General features: G+C 37.5%; 1 protein-coding gene across 7 annotated transcripts in view; it reads right to left on the bottom strand.

The window, feature by feature from the left end:
* Nucleotides 1-20258, bottom strand: part of XPO4 (exportin 4) — a 135665-nt gene that overhangs the window by 53953 nt on the left and 61454 nt on the right. For all 7 annotated transcript variants that reach the window (XR_006277613.1, XM_038409057.2, XM_043504280.1 and 4 more), the window contains 5 exons: nt 15801-15917; nt 14854-15007; nt 3303-3415; nt 660-817; nt 209-383 (listed from right to left, as the gene is read on the bottom strand). Coding sequence is in view for 6 of the 7 variants with exons in the window: in XM_038409057.2 (XP_038264985.1) it covers nt 209-383; nt 660-817; nt 3303-3415; nt 14854-15007; nt 15801-15917 (717 nt within the window). In the remaining variant the exon portion in view is untranslated. The remainder of the gene's footprint in view (nt 1-208; nt 384-659; nt 818-3302; nt 3416-14853; nt 15008-15800; nt 15918-20258) is intronic.

Below are 20258 nucleotides of genomic sequence, written 5' to 3' on the forward strand. Positions count from 1 at the left end.
AGAAGTTATCAGCTACTCTCTCTCAAACAAAACTAATGAATCTCAGAAAACACATATTACAGAATGGGGCTAAGACATCCAAACATTACTAAGTCATTACAAATCTATTACATTCTTATGTCTCTTGTTAATTTGATGTTCATCATAAATGCAATAAAAAGAACTCAACTCTTTCAAGAATCAATTGCAGTTCAAGAACAGTACTCACCACTTCTTCCAGTGCAGCACTTCTCCCAAAAGAACAGGTGAGATGTGTGAGGCAGTTAACAAATGAAGAGAAAAGTTCATTTGGAATGGCAGTTAAAACATTGCGAGGAAACACAGTTATCAGGTTGCTGAAAACACTGGAGATTCCCATTGCTTCAGAGTCCTCTATTTCAATTCTATAGATAGAAACAGCAGGGTTAGGTTTTTTTAGAAATTAGGAAAAAAGCTTAAAATCAGTCATTTTATGGATGAATTTTCTGCATTTAACAAACCAATATATACTTTACTCTCTTTTCAGGAAATACCCTTTTTTTAAAAAAAAATTATTCCATTTTAACAGTCCAACTCCAAATACAAATTATGCAAAGAAATAAGCCACACTGGCTCTCTCCTTCCACTCCAAAGTAAAGATTAAAAGATGTCATCTAAATGTAAAGGGCAAGTGTACGTACCCATTGATAGTATTCAGTAATCCCTCAATGAAATGTGCCAGATAATCAACTTGTGAACCTTCATCAGGAAAGACTGGCCCATGCAGAGAAGCTAGCTGTGCTAGGCACTGTAGAGAGTCTTGTGCCATATCTGTATCCTCTCTGATTTTTCGATGTACCTTTTACGAAGTGAAATAAATTAATTATAAAAGGAAAAACAGCATGTTCTTACAACAGTCGCATGGCTCTCAATCCAAAAGAGCAGACACCAAAAAAAATCTTACCCTAATTTCTAGTCAATCTGAAATGACACGGCTTCTACAGCATCTCCCTAAACCAGAGTAAACATCAAGATTGCTCCTCAGTTTATCAGCGTCATGAGCCATGACTTAACTCACCAAAACGAACACTTAACTGGGTCCTACCTACATTTTAGAAATTGAACTGTTTAGTGCATGTTATGTCTTAAAGGGAGAAACAGATGCCAGCCAGTCAGACATACTGCTCCTTCTAAAAACAGCAATAATGACAGTCATCTGTATTATGCTAACTATGCCTAAGCTACAGCGTCTTGCTAAAGTTAGTTGATAAATTCAATCAAGATTATATAGATGCTTCTTTAGCAGAGGTAAACACCAAAGGCACACAAAACAAGTGCACCTCACCCTTGGCAACATCTCCGAGACCACTAGTAATCTTTTCTCATTTCTGCAAATGGAGTGTTACATTACTACTTATGTGGTTATCAATTCTGAATTAAAATAAATCTAACATCAATAAATTTAAAACACCTTCTTACATATTTATTGCAATTATGAAATATGGACTTTAAGGCTTTTATTAGGACAAGCATTTTATTTCTACAGGACAAAACAAATAGTATAATATAATGGTATAATAAATACTAGTACAGTTGGCCTCTCAAAAAAACCAGTCTTGTTAAATTGAGATATATATAAAAGCAAAGTTAAATCTGTATTACCATTTATCTATTTAGCCCATCTCAAATGTTATCCAAGTGATAATTGTGCAACTAACATGAACCTCTAAATGATAGAGAAAGACAAGTTACAACTATTTTAACTTGTGAAAGATCAAATCACACATGAAAACACAATTTTGGAATTTAAAACAATTCTTCCCCACTCCACCCTATTAAAATAAATCTTACACCATGTAGAAATTAGGATTTTTCTCCTTTAAAATGGCAGTCTTACAAAACTTAGAAGTATTCCAATTTGTTAGTTCAAATAAATGTGTAAATTATCACAGTTCATTTAATTTTTGTATTTGAACAAGAATTTGATATCTACAGAAGCAAAGGCTGCATTACTTCAAATGCAAAATAAGTCTTTATAAGACTTAATCAGTGCTACTTAAAACAAAAGTAACAAAAAAGTGTGCTGTTTTGATTTATGTTCATTCACAAATGATTTAACAAATTGATGTATTCTTTAGTTTCCATTAAATAAAATAAATGTTTAGTATTCAGAAGAATTCATCTTCTGTATGCGATGGATAAGGCAGTTACTCAAAATTTAACAATGAAGAACAAATCAGAAGTTAAACATTTAATTCAGGGACTTCCTAATACAGTTAAACTAGAAAGGGTTAACCTGTAAACCCAAAAGTTATTTGCATTAGGAGGTTCACAGCTGACAGTAGCAACTGTCTAGATTGTCTAGACAGCTGTTCAGATTGTGTGTGGCTGTTAAGAGTTCTGCCAGGAAGTTTTTCACCTTTTCAGGAACTGCTGGAGCAAGATAAATTTTCAATCAAACAAATGAATCTCCTTTATAAAACACTGAAGATAGATGTGCATTCAAACTCATGTGTCAAACAAATCACTTTTGGTTCTAGAGATTTATATATGCTACATAGTACCCACCCCTAAGAGTTTTGAGTATATTATTTCTCTGCTTTGCAAAAGGAACCCTAGACTGAAGAATGTTGAGCTGTAAGATCCCAAGAGATGTGATATAAAATAAGATTAGCATAGCAGTTTACATAAATAATTCGAATGCTGTTGCTGGACTGACTGCAATTTAAGCAAATATTAACAAAAAATAGTGGTACAAAATTACTTTTACCCAGCTTTAAGATCAGTTTAAAAAAAAATACAAAATAACCATGTGTTGCTCAGCTATTTTCCAGTCAGCAGATCTACTGTTGACCTTTTTGGTTTATATCCAGCTTATAATGAATGGAGTTTTATGCTAAACTTGGATGGAGAAATGCAAAGATATTGCTAGTTTTCAACTGTTCTGTTGAGCAAAGTGTTACAGGAGCAGTGAAAACCTATTGTTCAGCTGATATTTGTAGAGTGGCAACACCTTAGCTAAAAAGGTATCTGATAACACCGCTCACTCATTATGCTCAGAATTTCATCTGGCAAATAGATATGTCCAAGATATTAAATGAATACATGATTAATTTTGAAAAGAAAAATAATTTAAGATACTTTACACACAAAGCATGTCAATCACTTGATAGGAAAAAAAATCAATCATCATTGCCTTAGAAACTTGCTAGAGTAAAAATTGATGTTAACAGAATTAGTCTTACCTGGTACAAAAGGAAGAATCCAACAATAATGTTTTAAAAGAGGAAGGAGTTGCTTCTCTGTGACCTGTATTATGAAAGTTGAAGAAGAATGAGACTTACTGTAAAGAAAAGCTCCATAACTCTGATGTCCAGGAGGGTTTCACGCCACAACTCTGTTGGCTTTAGCATCACATTTTGCGAGGATTCAAACATAGCTATATAATGTCTGCCCAGTTATCTGGTGTCAAGGTCAACAATAACATTCCTACTTGCCTTTAAAAAAAATCCTAGATACAACAGGATCCATTCAGAAAGAATGTAATGGAAACAATCTTTAAGCCTCTCCACATACACAGCATAATTCATGCATGAGGCCAAGGAATAAAAGGTATTAAGTATTGAAAAAAAGAATGCTCCAGGAATGTTAGATAACAGTTTGATCATAATTATGAGACATACCATAGTGATATGATCACTTTGATAACCAGGATATCTAATGTGACGGGGGAGAAGGGAAAAAAGCAACCGCAATTAACAGGTGTTAAAATTTATGCAAAATAGGAAATCATTTTCTAAAAAATTTTCCTGGCAGCTTTTATAAAGGCCTTATGATTGCTAAAGATAGCTCTTTGAAACATATATCCTATTTTTCTAGGTTTCAGAGTAGCAGCCGTGTTAGTCTGTATTCGCAAAAAGAAAAGGAGTACTTGTGGCACCTTAGAGACTAACAAATTTATTAGAGCATAAGCTTTCGTGAGCTACAGTAATGCATCCGATGAAGTGAGCTGTAGCTCACGAAAGCTTATGCTCTAATAAATTTGTTAGTCTCTAAGGTGCCACAAGTACTCCTTTTCTTTTTGCCTATTTTTCTAAATAGCCAAATATGCTTCACAGAATGAAAATATGTTCCCCCTGTATTACTCTAAATTTTTTTATTATGCTAGGAAGAATAAAAGCATAAGGCACCACAAGTCATTGTTCTATTAAGCATATGTTCTTAAAAGAGAAACCAAGACACACACACTGCATCTATGAATTCATTGCTGAGAACCATCTAATTGCTCAACATTAAATTACAAGCATGGAAATCTGCAAATGTTCTAGTGCTGGATAACCAGATAATGCTAGAAAACACTTAACATGTAAATCCACTGCACTCTGTGTCACTCTATGACTATACTAAAGTATATAAACATTTAGAGAGACATTGAGAATACTACATATAATACTACATGTGGTTAAAGGCATCAGATATACTCCAGATTTCTCAAAATATGTAAAGTTCTAGAGATTAGAGTTTATACTACACTAGAAGATGTCAATAAGCTCTACCCATGTTGATCACATTATTCAAAAGAGTAAGCAAGTGGGAAATTTAAAATATATATATATATAAATAAATAAGTGGCATACACAAAAGTGTGAGCATAAAGCAGGGCACAACATTTTTACTGCCACTTGTTTGGGGAGACATCAAGAGTACCACAGTGACTCCAATCATACGACAGCAACCAAAATAGAACCCCACCACCATCATACACAGTTGAACCCTCTTATAGTGAAGTAATTTTTTCCATAGAGCAATTTCATTGTAAGCGAGAGGTTCACTATAACCAGAACTGCAATCGACATATAATGAATTGGAAAAAATTCAGGGCTTTTATACTACTTCAATACAAAATGAATTTCATTACATACAAATTTACCAAATGTATATGAGAACAGTATGGACTCAGAGATACACAATAGATTTCATACAGAAATATAAGATAATCGAGTTTTTGGTCTCATTTATATTTGAGAATATAAATAAAAGCTTAAGATATCTATAAAGTGACTTGAAACTATTTCAGTTTTTTGGATGAAAATAAAATATTGATGTAAGTTATTATAAGAAATAATAATCCTTCACCAAAACTTTATAATTACTCTCAGGTGCATTACAAAGCACTTAGCAGTAGTCTAAATTGTACAGTAAGTTATGAATGATTTTCTTGACGCATGGTAAGCTAATGAAAAAAATACAGCAAGATAAGTTATTCTTTACTTGTAAAAGTGCTCTTATCCTTAATTCTGTACTAAATGAATATGAAATATAGAAGTACCATAAGAGGATTAGAGATTCAATTTACTCATTAGTAGGTTTAATTTACAAATGGGACCAGTTACATATACACACCTAATTTGGAATGAAAGAAGGGCTGGTTTACTGTCACTATTTTAACAAGCCTCAGTATTTAGTAGTCATATCCTGTTATTTTTAGAACTGAATCTCATACTAATGGCCTGATGACACATCTGACAATAGAAGATTTGTAGGTGAAATAACGTATATGTTCACAAAACAATCCAAAATGAGACTGCAGCTACAGCAGAGAACCTAGAGCTCATTTTCCAGAACATGTCATTGCACTAGTGCTAGTAAATGTATAATTGCTAGTGTAGATAGGGCTCAGGCATGCTTATCATGGTGTCAAACACTTGCTTCAGGAACACTACAGTGAAATTCCTGGTCTATGCTACGGTTTACACTGTTATTAGCATTGGTCCATCTGCAGCAGGGCTGAAAAATGGGTATGAAATTTGATAGTGCACATGCAGCTTCTGATGCTACCCATGATAAATGCTGGCTTTGTAACACTGTTATCAAAAATGAATTTGAAGACTGTCAATGCTCTTAAAGCAATAGAAATATGACTAAGTTGTGCAATACTTTTTCCAGGAGTTCAGACAGCAATATAGTTTAAAAATAAAAATGCCACTGCACCACCCTATAATATCACAGAAAAACTAACTCAATTTTTTTTATTTTAGTTTATTTTTTTTTAAAAGAGCATATCCTTAAAACAGCTCACTGGTGATACCACACAAATGCACACTAAAAACAACCAATAGGAAATTCAACTTTGTACTGAGATAATGTAAAATACAGAGATTCTTACAGAAGCTGAAAGTCTTTTAAAATCAGAAACAAGATTATTCAGTGAACAGTCTCAAATTGTACTGAGAAGTATAATAATGTAGAAATTTCATTCATGCCATGACATAAGTAAGGCAAATGTATTCACTAGTGCTTTTGCTGGAAGAGAACGATTGCAGATCATACTGAAGTATTGTTTTGGAAGGGTTCATTTAGCTTACATTGGTTCCTCTTATCCCAATTTATGCATGCACCCACCAATCTCATGATGAGCATAGTTTTTACAGCTTAGAGAAATAAAACTTGTTTTCAAACAAGGGCAATCACTGGGAAATTAAAATGATTTTCAAACTATATATGCTCTAAGTATTACTTACAATTATGCACATTTTTATTGACATACTTACTATTAATGAATATCTGCACAACATACAATAGATGGCGTTAACCTCCAGCTCTATACATAGATCAGCCTTCTCTGCAGCACAGCCAACTTCCATGACTCCCCTGTGGAAGGTACTCTGTGGATCCAGAGTCCATGAGTAGGGAATGGACAGGATATGCACTGCTGCCCCTCTGACCCTCAAGAGATGGGGCTATATTATCTTTTCCACAAAACCTCTCCATAGTCTGAGGGCAGCAATTGGGGATTAGAGCAAGTGTTGTAGCTCAGGGCCTTCTGCAGATCCACCAGGTTTGGTGGTGGGTCCCCCACAGCCTATTCCAGGTGAAAGCAAACCCTGCCTCTTCCCAACACAACAATAGGGGAGTAGTTCACAATCAATGCTTTGATTTCCTCTGACAGATTTCTTTCTCTGGTGTTTCTGTAGGAGAGGATGATCTGGCGCATTATGAGGTATTTGTTTCAAAGGTCATTTTAATCCAGCTTTAGAACTTGTTTGGAGAAAAAAGTGTTTCAAGTACAATAGAAGTATTCCTATACATATATTTTACCGATAATTAACTAATTTAAATAGAATCTAACAGATGGAAGTCTGCTGTACAACCTTGTAATGTCAGTATACTGATTATATGTAGAGTTTAAAGACTGTTGTTTCTGGTTTGCAACTATGCCAAGCACATGGCCAGGATCTGAGAACTCACTAACACTGATACACAGACGGACTGGGATTGGTCCCTATGGGAAAGGGACTCTCCGTCTATGAGGGATCTTACAAACCCTCATAAGTCCGTATACGATAAGCCTTACGATAAGTCTGACTTTTTGGGGACGTGGGGTTTAGGTAATAAAATGAGGAAAGCCCATGTTTGAATGCTTAGCATATTCTGCTTTAAAAAAAAAAATCAGCCTACAATTTTAAATACTAAACTTTTTCCAGGACAGCATAACTAACAGTTAAGAGGAAGGCTCAATTACCTTGCAGTTGAGGTACTGGACTCAGAACATCTAGGTTCTGTTCCCAGCTTTGCCACAGACTTCTTGTATGCCAGTCACTTACAGCCCAGTTTTCAGAGGTGCGAAAACTGGAATTGTGTGCACTCAGCACCTTAAAAAGTCAGGCCTTTAATCTCTCCGTCTCATTTCTTTTTTTTTTAAATGGGGATAAAACTACTTCTTTACCTCCCAGAGGCACTGCAAGATCTATTAACGTTTTCAAGGTGCTCAGATACTACACTGCAAAATCAGAACTACTAATTGTGATATGTAACCTATCCTTTCAATCAGCTTCTGTACCAGATGACTGGAGGGTAGCTAATACGCCATTTTTTTAAAAAAGGCTCCAGAGGTGATCCCGGCAATTACAGGCCAGTAAGACTAACTTCAGTACCAGCCAAATTGGTTGAAACTGTAGTAAAGAATAGAATTATCGACACTTAGATGAACATGATCTGTTGGCGAAGAGTGAACATGGGTAGAAATAAATGGTCAGTTTTCAGAATGGAGACAGGTAAATAGTGGTGTCCTCCGGGAGTCTGTACTAGGACCAGTACTGTTCAATATAAATGATCTGGAAAAAGGGGTTAACAGTGAGGTGGAAAAATTTGCAGATGATACAAAACTACTCAGAATAGTTAAGTCCAAAGCAGACTGTGAAGAGTTTCAAAGGGATCTCGCTAAACTGGGTGACCGAGCAACAAAATGGCAGATGCCCATTGGAAAACATAATCCCAACTTTACATATAAAATGATAGGGTCTAAATTAGCTGTTACTACTCAAGAAAGAGATCTTGCAGTCACTGTGGAGAGTTCTCTGAAAACATCCACTCAATCTGCAGCGGCAGTCAAAAAAAGCTAACAGAACGTTGGGAATCATTAGGAAAGGGATAGATAAGACGAGAGAAAATATCATATTGCCCTGTATAAATTCATGGTATGTCCACATCTTGAATACTGTGTGCAGATGTGGTAGCCCCATCTCAAAAAAAGATATACTGGAATTGGAAAAGGTATAGAAAAGGGGAACAAAAATAATTAGGGGTATGGAACACCTTCATATGAGAAACAATTAATAAGACTGGGACTTTTCATCTTGGAAAAGAGATGACTAAGAGGGGGATATGATCGAGATCTATAAAATCATGACTGGTGTGGACAAAGTAAATAAGGAAGTGTTATTTATTCCTTTTCATTACACAAGAACTAAACTAACATGAAATTAATAGGCAGCAGGTTTAAAATAAACAAGAGGAAATATTTCTTCACACAATGCAGTCAACCTGTGGAATTCTTTTCCAGAGGATGTTGTGAAGGCCAAGACAATAACAGATTTCAAAAAAGAATTAGATAAATCCATCAATGGCTATTAGCCAGGATGGGCAGGAATGGTGTCCCTAGCCTCTGTTTGCCAGAAGCTGGGAATGGGGAACAGGGGATGGATCACTTGATGATTACCTGTTCTGTTCATTCCCTCTGAAGCATGTGCCATTGGCCACAGTCAAATGACAGGATACTAGGTTAGATGGATCATTGGTCTGACCCAGTATGGCCATTCTTATGTCCTATGTCTTATATAGTTTACAACAAAATGTCAAGGAAAACACAAGTGATGAAGCACTAATTATGGCCGAGTTCAATTTCAATATGGTGTTTAAGTTCTGTTTAGTTATGTTTAAGATTCATGAAATCTGAACCCCCCCTTCTCACACTCTGCTCAGTATCTCTTGAGACATTATTAACAGGATTAACACTTAAGTTGAACACAGGACCACAGACCACATGCCTTACTCAAAAGTATGTAGACCTTCAAAAAGCAATTCTAACTGCCTGGTTTCAGAGCTGAAGTCTGGTCAGCTTTTACCCAAGGGTGCCAAGATTGACAGCCTCTTATTTTTATGACCACTTTGGCACTTCTTTGCATCCACCCTCTGTGGCACTGGTTGAACTCTCTTTACGGCCCAGCAATTCAATCTAAATATGGAATCTCCAGGCAGTTCATGTACACTGACAATCTGCTTGGCTTTTTTTTTTTTTTTTTTTTTTAAAGGAATTTACGTTTAACACAGGACTGTACTGTTCCCCCCCCCTTTTTTTGGGTCTCTTCTGGTGCCTGATTGCATATTTCCCATTCCAAATGAGGTGTGGGTGACCAGTCAGTTGGTAACTCTGAGATCCTACTGTAAATCAAAGACCATGTCAACATGCTTCCACTTACACCATGCTCAGTGCCAACTTGAGCTTAACATCTTTTTGAATGGTTCATGATTGGCACACGATTTCAAGTCAGTGTATCTAGGGGTCACCCTACATTGCACACTTACATATAAATACCATCTCACTAAAGTAGCTCAAAAGATGAAAAGCAGAAATTGTCTACTGAACAAAGTGGTAGATCCCACTTGGGAAGTCAATGCACAAACTCTACATAGTTCAGGGCTTAACTCTCTGCTACTCAATTGAATATTGTGCCCCAGTTTGGTTAAACTCTGCCCACACTATACTAGTGGAGACACAGCTGAATCATTTCATTATTATAGGCACGTTGAAGCCAACAAAACTTGTATGGTTCCTAGTCCTAGCCAATGTTCCTCCACCTCACACTCGGTGTCTGAATGCAGTCAACAAACCAACCACCAACGTACAGCAAATGCACAGTGAGCACTGTTCAGGGATATATGGGATGGACTCTACCACTGACTGCAAAGCAGAAATCCTACCTGGACAGTTTTGCACACTTTCCATCCAGTTGACATCATCAGTTCACTGTGCCAGACCAAATGGGAGAGAGCCTCTCCCACTACCAGGAACTCCTACATCATCATCAAGCCATATGACTGGCTACTTGGCTTTGGACTCCCAGCTGCCTCTGGAGTCAGCTTAACAGGTTCAGTTGTGGGGTAGTTCACTGTACCAAGACCAGTCATGGCTGGGGCATACAGGGGAACGCATTGTGGTGCTGTGGAGAATTCTGCACACATGTTGAATGGTTGTTCTTTTCATGCTGGGCTCCCTGGAGATCTTCTTAAGCTGAAAACAACTGATTCAGACATCACAGACTGGCTCACGATGATTTAGTTTGGGGGGGGGGGGGTGTTTTTAAACCAGGCCTTACTTGTCTTGCCCACATACAATTGCTATATTTACATGCCTCTTCTCTTCCTCTGGTAGTCAGGGCCTCTTATGGTGGTTTCTTCTGGACAATGTTCTCTAGAGCATTCCATTTGGTTCTCTGACTGCTCCGTTAGATTTAGTAAAAAAAAGAAAAAGGAGTACTTTTGGCACCTTAGAGACTAACAAATTTATTTGAGCATAAGCTTTCGTGAGCTACAGCTCACTTCATCGGATGCCTCTGCTGTATGCTGGAGGCATCCGATGAGGTGAGCTGTAGCTCACGAAAGCTTATGCTCAAATAAATTTGTTAGTCTCTAAGGTGCCACAAGTACTCCTTTTCTTTTTTGTGAATACAGACTAACATGGCTGCTACTCTGAAACCTGTTAGATTTGGTGAAAGATGTTTCCAACTGTCTTCAGAGACAATGACTGGAGTGCTAAAGCCTCCTTTAAAGGTCTTACCATGGCTCAAGGAATAAAAACCACTGAATAGATTCAAGGTGAATGTCCCTCACTTGTGCATTTAAGGCAATAGGCATGCTGAACCATTAAAGACAAAGGCAGATTCTCAGCTGGTGTAAACTGCCATAGCTCCATTGAAGGCAACTATGACAATCTGAATCAGCTAAATAGCTGCACCATTATGCTACTAAAAAGCAGCAGATGTCTTAACCCAGATCCCATCTCAACATTCACTATGGAAGAGACCCAAGCCCTCCAGAGATGCAGACCTTAAACCTAAAACAAACAAAAAAAGCAGCACTAAAGCAATCATTACTGTAGAACTACTAGCTAAACTATTGTTAAACTTTAAACTAAACCTATTAACTAAAACTTATAAAAATAAATGTCTTAATGAGTCTGAAGTTCCCTGGCTGAATTTGCTAACAAAGAAATGAATACAATTTTGGGGGAAGACAGGACGACCAAAAACTTATGCTCTCTGTTCAAAAACTTTTGGATCTGTGGACAAATCACAAAGTTAGGCCCCTAATGATTTTACTGTTGTCAGTGGTTTCATAACTTGCAACTAAAGGCATGTGACTTACTATAGAGAAATCAGAAGGATCTGCAAAGGCAATTTCATGAGAGAGATGGGTTACAAGGGGATCATGAAGGACAGCTTAGTTGCATATGTCAAGATACACATGGGCCAATGGTAATAGCTCTGAAATAGGATGTTTTAGATACAATATGTGGCTCCCAGAGTGGGAATCAGCAGAGGCAAATTTATGAAAGAGATGGATATACAGCACAATACTAGTCCTGAGTTATCCAGTCTCCCCCAAGGTCAATTTAAAAATTAAGGGGGGGGGGGGGGAAGTGATCAGAACCAGCTTGATCCAAGTAAACAAAACAATGCTAATAAACAATGCTGTATCAGTACCAAAAAAAGCAATGCTACAGAAGCCAACATATCACTGCAGACTGCCATACATTCTTAGCCAAATATAGGAATTCTACGTTATCATAATTTACAATTAGCACTGCCAAGAAATGTCTCAAGCATTCATAAACACCAGGTGAACTACTGTGTAGATAGTATTCATGGAGGTAATGGACAAAAATAACAACTGATAGATTGTCTGCATGTTATAAAGTGAGATGGAAGAAGCAGCATCTCTCAAACCAGCTCTTGCCATCACTAGTACTACAGTTTAAACATGATGCTGCCATGTGCCATCTGTGACATACAGATGCTTCATGTGAGAAACTGCATTTAGCTAAGCAAACTAGTGAGCTATTACAGTATGAACACTTTTAGGCAGTGACTAAAAGTAATTTGTCTTAATACAATTCTTAAGAGATTACACTAAATTATATGACCCTTGAAGATTAAAACTCTTTGATTAGTATTGAGTTCATCACATTTTTGCCACTTCTTTTAAAGATACAATAATCATTTAACTAAAGATAACAGATATCTACTGTAAATTAACTTCACTCTCTCCTTGATGAACACAGGAATAACCAGTGTATTTTGCCAAGGGAAATACAAAATGCTATGGCAAAATACACACACAACTGATAATTGTACGAGTCCATTTCTGAGGTCTGCTAATTGTTTGAGAATGAAGAGAACATCTGCTACAAAAAATTTAAAGTTTCATTTAATGTATTTTGATGTATTAAAAGTGCACTCACATTCAGGCCGAACAACTGGGGACCAACTATGGCCAACTGTCACATTTTTTTTAAATTAAAGATTAAGACAATATGCTGGTGGAATTATTTAATGTTTTCTTAATGAAATTTAATTAATTCTGATTCTAAATATGCTTTTCATATAAAAACGTAATGCCCAGCAGAGGGGAAAAAAACCACATAATTCTCTCTTCCCTTTAATTATAAAAATACAGTTTACTAGCTACTGTTTCTTGAAAGTATCCAAGTGATTGAAAATATTGCTAGTACTAATCCAGTGATAAGGCCTGATTATCTGTTTCAATTAACACCTATTTACTGGCACAGAACAAGCCATTTTCTGATTACATACAGCTAAAAATGTAAGCTAGGTCACTAATTTAATTCTCCAATTTTCTTTGCATCAGTGTAGTTGCACAAATGTAACTGCCTCATTTCAAACCCACAGTGCAGATGGACAGCACTCATGTAAATTATGACTTGCACTGGTGGTGCAGCATACCCCAGTTTCCAACTGTGGTATTCATCTCCACTAGGGTCTTGTACTGAGGTAAAGCTACACCAGTGGGAAAACCCACAACACAAGACAGCATAGAGATGTACCTCTTCTGTGGACACTGTCAAATTGCAACAGGTGATCCCAAAAGATATCCAATATTCTGCAAATCCCAAATTTTCCTTACAACCTTCAGCAGTTGGCCTCCAGAAGCAGTCTTCAAAGCCCTTGGACCAACCTCATCTCTGAATTAACTTCATTGACTTTAGCTGAGTTACACCAGGGCTGAATATGGCTCATTAATCCAGTATGAATTCAGTGGTTTTCAACAGAAGCGCATGTGGGTATTTTCTTTTAAATCATGGTACTTTCCCTATAACTTTAGAAGTCATAATACAAACTCAGCCTTCCAGACAAGACCTTAAGAATGTCCACTTTCAAGCATGGAAATCTCACTTTTACTATCTATTGTACAGTAGGTACACACATCCCAGAAATCAGGGCCAAAACAACCCCTACAACATGTTTTGATCACCCACAACCAACAATATTTCTCCGAGTGAAATAAAGTCCTTACAGAGGATCCAGGTATAACATCTGAGTTTTTTTGTGGTGTATGTCATTTGATGCAAATGGATTTGAAAGGATTTAAAAAAGCTTTATGAGTCAGGAATAAAAGTCACCCCTGGCAGCGAAGCTTTGCCATTTAACTCTTTGCTGGATAAATGCAAAATGCAGTTTACCATATCTACACTGATTTTCTTCTAGTCTATATATGTATATATGTGTGTGTAGGCATCTCGATTCCTCTCTTCTCTCATTCCTTCCCTCTCCCTCCATGCGTCTTCCCCTTTCAGTCTCCACATTATAGTCCCTCCCTTCTTCTTTATTCTTTTAATCTCTTCCCACTTCTTTGGGATCCCAAGATCAGCAACCTGTCACACAGAGGAATGAGGGGCTAAGGGACTGTCTTAAAGCAACCTGTAGGTTATCAGGAGGAAGGCTAAGTATACCAGGTGCAGTCTGTTCTGCCTGCCTGCTGACAAATGCTTTTCTTGGTGGGATCCTAAGATGCTTTTCTCCTGCCCGTGGAAAAAGTAGTACAGAACTTCTCTTCTAGCTCTCAAAGAAGCCAGAGGGGTTAATTCTTAGATGGTGTTAGTTCTACATCACCCTCTCCTTTTCTTGGAGAGAAGGAGGTGACAGATCCACAGTGAGAAGCTTTACAAGCAAAACAAGAGCTTTGATCTATCCCTGCTGGTTCTGCCTAGTCTCACATTAAAGCAGTAGATGAAAGTTCCCACTTTGCACCATCCCGAAATCTGCCAGAAAGTCCAGCAGCCCGTAACTAGCTGCTGCTTCTAATTTTACCCTTCTGACAAATACTTACAGCTTTAAAGAAAAAACGGCAATAACAACTTGAATATATAGTAAATATGAGCAAATATGGGAGTGACCAGTAGAGTGCATAGCAAAAAGGTCTAAATTACCCCCACTTGAAAAAAAAATTCTCTAAATGTTACATTTTTCAAACGCTCCAGTTATCAAGTACAGATGTAGTTAATTAGCTGAAGCAAAGGTTCAAACATTAAAAGGATATAATTTGGAGGAAGAAAGTTCCAGCTTAAGACCTGATTGGCTAGTGCAAGATAACGCTGAAACACTGAAGACATCTGAGCATTGAGGTTTTCACGTCTGCTGAATTCCTGTAGTACCTCTACTGTTAGCATGAAGATCTGCCGAAGGTCATCTTCCTAGTGTTAGGAAGAATACACATACTATTAATGGAGTCTCCCATTCATGAAGTAAGAAGGTCTTGATCAGGCAAATAGTGAGAAAAAATAAAATAAAATTTTCTTTACAAAATCTGAGATTCTTTCATAAACTTGGAACATTTCTTATATCTGAACAGAAACAAGGCCTTTACCTATGCAATGTAATACTTTAGTAAGATTTAAGCTTTTTAGTTTTTTTTTAAAAATAAGTATTTTTCATTAAGAGAAAAAACTGATCATACATTTCTCTAACAACTGGTAGAGGAGGAGGGATTTGGTCTTTGGCATGGAAGAAGTTGATAAGCTGTTCCACAACAATCACAGAACTTAAAGCTATGCCTTCACAAAAACGTTTATCCATAGCCAAACAATGCATCTGAGACAACCAGACCGCACCATCTGCAATAATATTTTTAAATGCACGGCTTTCCTTGGCTTTTAACCAAAGCTATATTTAAGACTATCATTGTTCCAAAGAGTATTAGTTTTATTTGCTATTGGTAGACAGGGAATTAAGATTCCTACTGTGTATAGATTCATAGATCTACATTCATAAAATGGAAAAAAACGCATTACACTTTTTGAAACAAATATTCCTAACATTACTAAGATGTTTACTAAACAAGGAATTGATTTTAATTTCTAATATACAGGAGACTTTTGCACATACCATAATTGTTAATGTATTTGTTGGTGCATGAAAGCTTTCCTTTAACAACATTTCTATTTATCAGAAATATAGTTAGCATACTTTTTTGTTTGTTTGTTTTACCTGAAATATTCGTTTGCAGTTACCATGGAACTCCATGCTTAGTCCAATGTTGCTGGTTTTACTTGAACTTGAGAACTCGCTCAACAAAGCCGTTAAAATGGAACAGGCCAAAGTTTGCTATATAAGAAATAATATAAATTAAAAGTTGTTCAATAAGGCAATACAGCTTAAGATGCAGTTTAAGTTATCTTATTAGAACATTTCTATGGACTTCAGTTACTTCAGCCACTTCAGCAGTAGCTCAAGCTTTCCTCAGATTCTGGAGCACTTAAAGTAAAGCTCCTTGGATGAGCCATCTCGCCCTGGGCAGGTTTACACCTTTTCTAAGGGAACTTTAATACTTGGGTAACATGAAAAACTAATATTAGAGTATTAACACAGGATGAAAAAAACTTGCTTTAAGACGTTCATGTTTCTGCTTAGTTAGCTCAACCCATTTTCTATACATGCTGTTTAGTTCCTTCCCTGTGCATAAGGCTTTACATTCATTAGGGGAATGTCTACCCTATGGAGCCTATGCTGGTTTAGCTATGTCAGCATACCCTAGTGTAGCCTAAGCCTACACATACAGGAGTTTGTTGGTTTAGGAACACAACCTCCCTGAATGATGTTAGTTATGTCAACACAAGCCCTCTTTCATCAACATAGGCCCATCTACGCTGGGGTTTCTGTTGGCATAGCTATGTTGGTATGGGGTGTTTTGCTTTTTATTTCCAAGCTATGCTAACATAGCTTTTAAATGTGTCCCAGTCTACTACTAGCGAAGGTTCATCTTCCTGTTGCCTCTATTTGTCTAAATGTATCCAAGTCACTTTGCAGTTTGCTTTGGCCCTCCTTGTTTGTTATTTTCCCATGGTGGTGTCTGATCATGATTAAATTTATACCAAAGAGACAGAGAATGAGATATAGCTAGTCAAAAAAGCACCTCCAAGTCCAAGCTCCCTCCCCCACCTCTAAAAAAAAGTCCAGAACTGGGATAGAATTAGCAGAAAGTATCACTGCATGAAGATTGACAGATGATTCCCTACTGACAGAAGTAGATATTCAAGCCACAATAAAGTACCTTGCCAACTACAGTTTGTGAAACACAGAAAGCTTGTAGGACTGCAGAAGACATAATCAGTCATTATATTGAGGTAGCCCCCAAAGGCTCTAATCAGATTGGGCCCTGGTTGCCCTTTTCTCACATCACAAAATTTAAGATAAGAGTCAATACTTCATCAGTTTTTATAGATGAACTACTTAAAAGAGATTTGTTATCCTAAAATACAAGTCAAGGCCACACTCCTCTTTGCTGAAATATGCTGCAAAAAAAAATTGCTTTTTGCAAAAAACACAAGCTTTACTCTTGATGCAAAAGTCCATTAATCATCTTTTTCAGTTCTCATTTTCCCTATATTTTACCATTATTGATCAACACGCACAAAAGGAAAGAAAACATTTGTACTGGGGAGATGAATTACATTTCACAAATGATCAACATATTACACAGGAAACATAACAGACACCTTGTATTGATTAAATGAAAATATTTTTGCTTAATAGATGTAGCCAACACAGTTACAACTTCAAAGTTACTGGCTTTACTCCTAGACTGTTTGGAGCCAAGGTGCCAAGGATGGACAGAGGGGCAGGAATTGTTAAAGGGTCATACATGCCGGCAAGTGTCCAGGGGTTAAATGGAAATATGCACACTACCTCTGAACACCCGAAAGATTAAAGTTGAGATACTATTTATGCAAGCTCATACAACAGCTGAAAGCAGTGCCATCCACCCACCAACTGCAACATCTTTGTTCAGAAATGCCTCTGATGTCAGTACCTTGACCCTACAGACAACTAGTTATCTTAGCCAGTACACATTAAATTAAAATTCTTACTTGCAAAATAAATCCCACCCAGATCAAGCAAACATGGTTGTTTCATGCATCTTTGTGGACAATTGCCTACAGTACATTAAAAATGCACTTTATGTCAGCTCACTGTAATTAATTGCTAAATTCAGATATTTCTATTTCAGTTCAAAGTAATTCTTTTAATTTCAATTCTACTTAACTATTCCTTTTTTACTATTGTTAAATTGTGACGGTTGTATCTTTGCCAGCGTAAAACAAAAAATCAAAACCTTAAATTGCTAGAACATCAGTGTAGTCTCTCTACTTGTCAACCCTATACTATACAGTAATTCAGCTGTCTCCTAAATGATTCAGCAGTTTTTACAATCTCAAGGCTCTGTGTAGTTACTGCTGGGACTGTTGGGCTGTGTTTTTTTGTTTTTGTTTTTGTTTTTTAATTCAGAATTGAATCAATATGACAATCAATCAAAGCAAGCTCTTCCATTTTTAAATCAAACCATATAAAAACTAGTTCTCTGAAAAAGTTAAAAATACATTTTTAAAGTTTGACTGAGCCACTGTTCTGCAGTCAAGGATTTTTCATGCTTTTGCAAGATATATATTTTTAAAGAATAATTCAGAGTTGTCAGAGGATGCTATCATTTTTGTATGCTCTACTGATAATGCCTATTTCAGACTTCCATAAATACTCATAACATTTTCATTTATTACTTGAATTACCAAATCATCAATATTTGTAGGCTCTAGGAAGCACTGATGCAAAGACAGCTTTAATGGTAATTACTTTAATTCCATATATGATAAACATGCTATATTGTTTTTGGGATACAACAGCATACAAATTAAGTCATCTCTGCTTTATCATACAAAGATCTGATAACCCTCCCAACAGATTTACTACATAAAACAACCTAGGACAGCTAGACCAATGATACAAATTGGCACCATTTACAGAACCAAAATGCAACAGTGTATAATGGGATTAAAGAAACAGGAAAGGGGGAGGGGGAAAGATTTGGTACATACTGCAGTAATACACTTCCAGGATTACTCTAACTGATAGAATAGTTGTTTTCTTCCATTTTTTTCAGTTTTACTTTGTGCATTTGACAGCACTTCGTGCAGTGTCAGTTTCATTGTTTTGTTTGTCAGTTGCATGCCTGATCTCATGCAGTAGCATGCTGTTTCCCCAAAGGACAGGCCAAGTCTCCAAGGGGTGGGAGATTGGTTTGCTTTTCCTGAAGGGGGGGAACACAGCTTTCTAAAGTTTGGGAAACACTGCATTAGCATGATGATTCACTACTCTCCTGTACTGCTCTGGGACACAGCTCATGCAAGGGCCTGTGTACCAGTAACAGCAACAGTAAGTTTGAAGCTGATATGGCAGCAGTCAAACATGAGGGGGTGGGGGAAAAGAGCAGCAGCTGACTGGTTGTCTTGAGCAGGTTTGGCATTACACTCAGACCCACCTCCAAAGTCCCCTTCTAAAAGCAGCAGCAGCAACAAAGAGAAAAGATAATTATTTCAAAACAAAATTAACTTAAAAAATAAATGTCAGGATTTACCAATTAAGGGGGCTTTATCAGAAAAATATTTTAAGGTAGTTTTAGGATATTCAAGTTTGTCCCTTTAAACAAACTAGTTTTTAAAAGATGTAACTTGAATAGATGCTATCACTATTGACAGCCATTCCTAGCATTACGGCTTGCCTATACATGTATCAGAGTAGCAGCCGTGTTAGTCTGTATTCGCAAAAAGAAAAGGAGTACTTGTGGCACCTTAGAAATTTGTTAGTCTCTAAGGTGCCACGAGTACTCCTTTTCTTTTTGCCTATACATGTAGTTATTCAGGAAAAACTGTTCCTGAATAACTCCACGCATGGACTCACTTTTTCCAGAGTAAGGCAGCCTTTTTTCTCTGTTTAGCTTAACCCATACTAAACAGGAACAAGGCAGCCTTATTTCAAAATAATTTCAAAATTGGGAACAGCCATTCCCAAATAACTCCATGTGCACTGTAGATAAGCCTTTAGAAATAAAAAAGGAAATAGCACGTCTGGTGAAAAAGCCCTCCTGTTGATGTGGTGTCTGCACTGAAGTGCTGCAGAAGTACAGCTGCACCACTGTAGATGTACCCTTAGGCAACATCTATACTTGGAGCTGGGGAGATGATCCATAGTTTACATAGACATACCCAGGGCCAGTGCAACCACTAGGCAAACTAGGGCGCCAAGTGTTTGGAGGAGGCCAAAAGTGCGCTCCGGGGCGGTGGTGGAGCGGAGGTGAGCTGGGGCAGGGGGGCATGGGGATGGCCGCCTGCAGCAAGTAACTGGGCAGGGGTAGCATGCAGGGGAACTGCTCCCCACCCCAGCTCACCTCTGTTCCGCCTCCTCCCCTGAGCATGCCGCCAGTGCTCCACTTCTCTCACGTCCCAGGCTTGTGGCGCCACTCAGCTGTGTGGTGCCACAAGCATGGGAAAGAGAGAAGCAGAGCAGGGCGGCGTGCTCAGGGGAGGAGGCAGAGCAGAGGTGAGCTGGGGCGGTGAGCTGCCGCACGGCTCCCCAGGCCAAGGGAAGGAGGGGCGCAAGGTGGAAGTTTCACCT

The sequence above is a fragment of the Dermochelys coriacea genome, chromosome 1 (genome assembly GCF_009764565.3).
Source record: "Dermochelys coriacea isolate rDerCor1 chromosome 1, rDerCor1.pri.v4, whole genome shotgun sequence".
NCBI classification, from domain to species: domain Eukaryota; kingdom Metazoa; phylum Chordata; order Testudines; family Dermochelyidae; genus Dermochelys; species Dermochelys coriacea.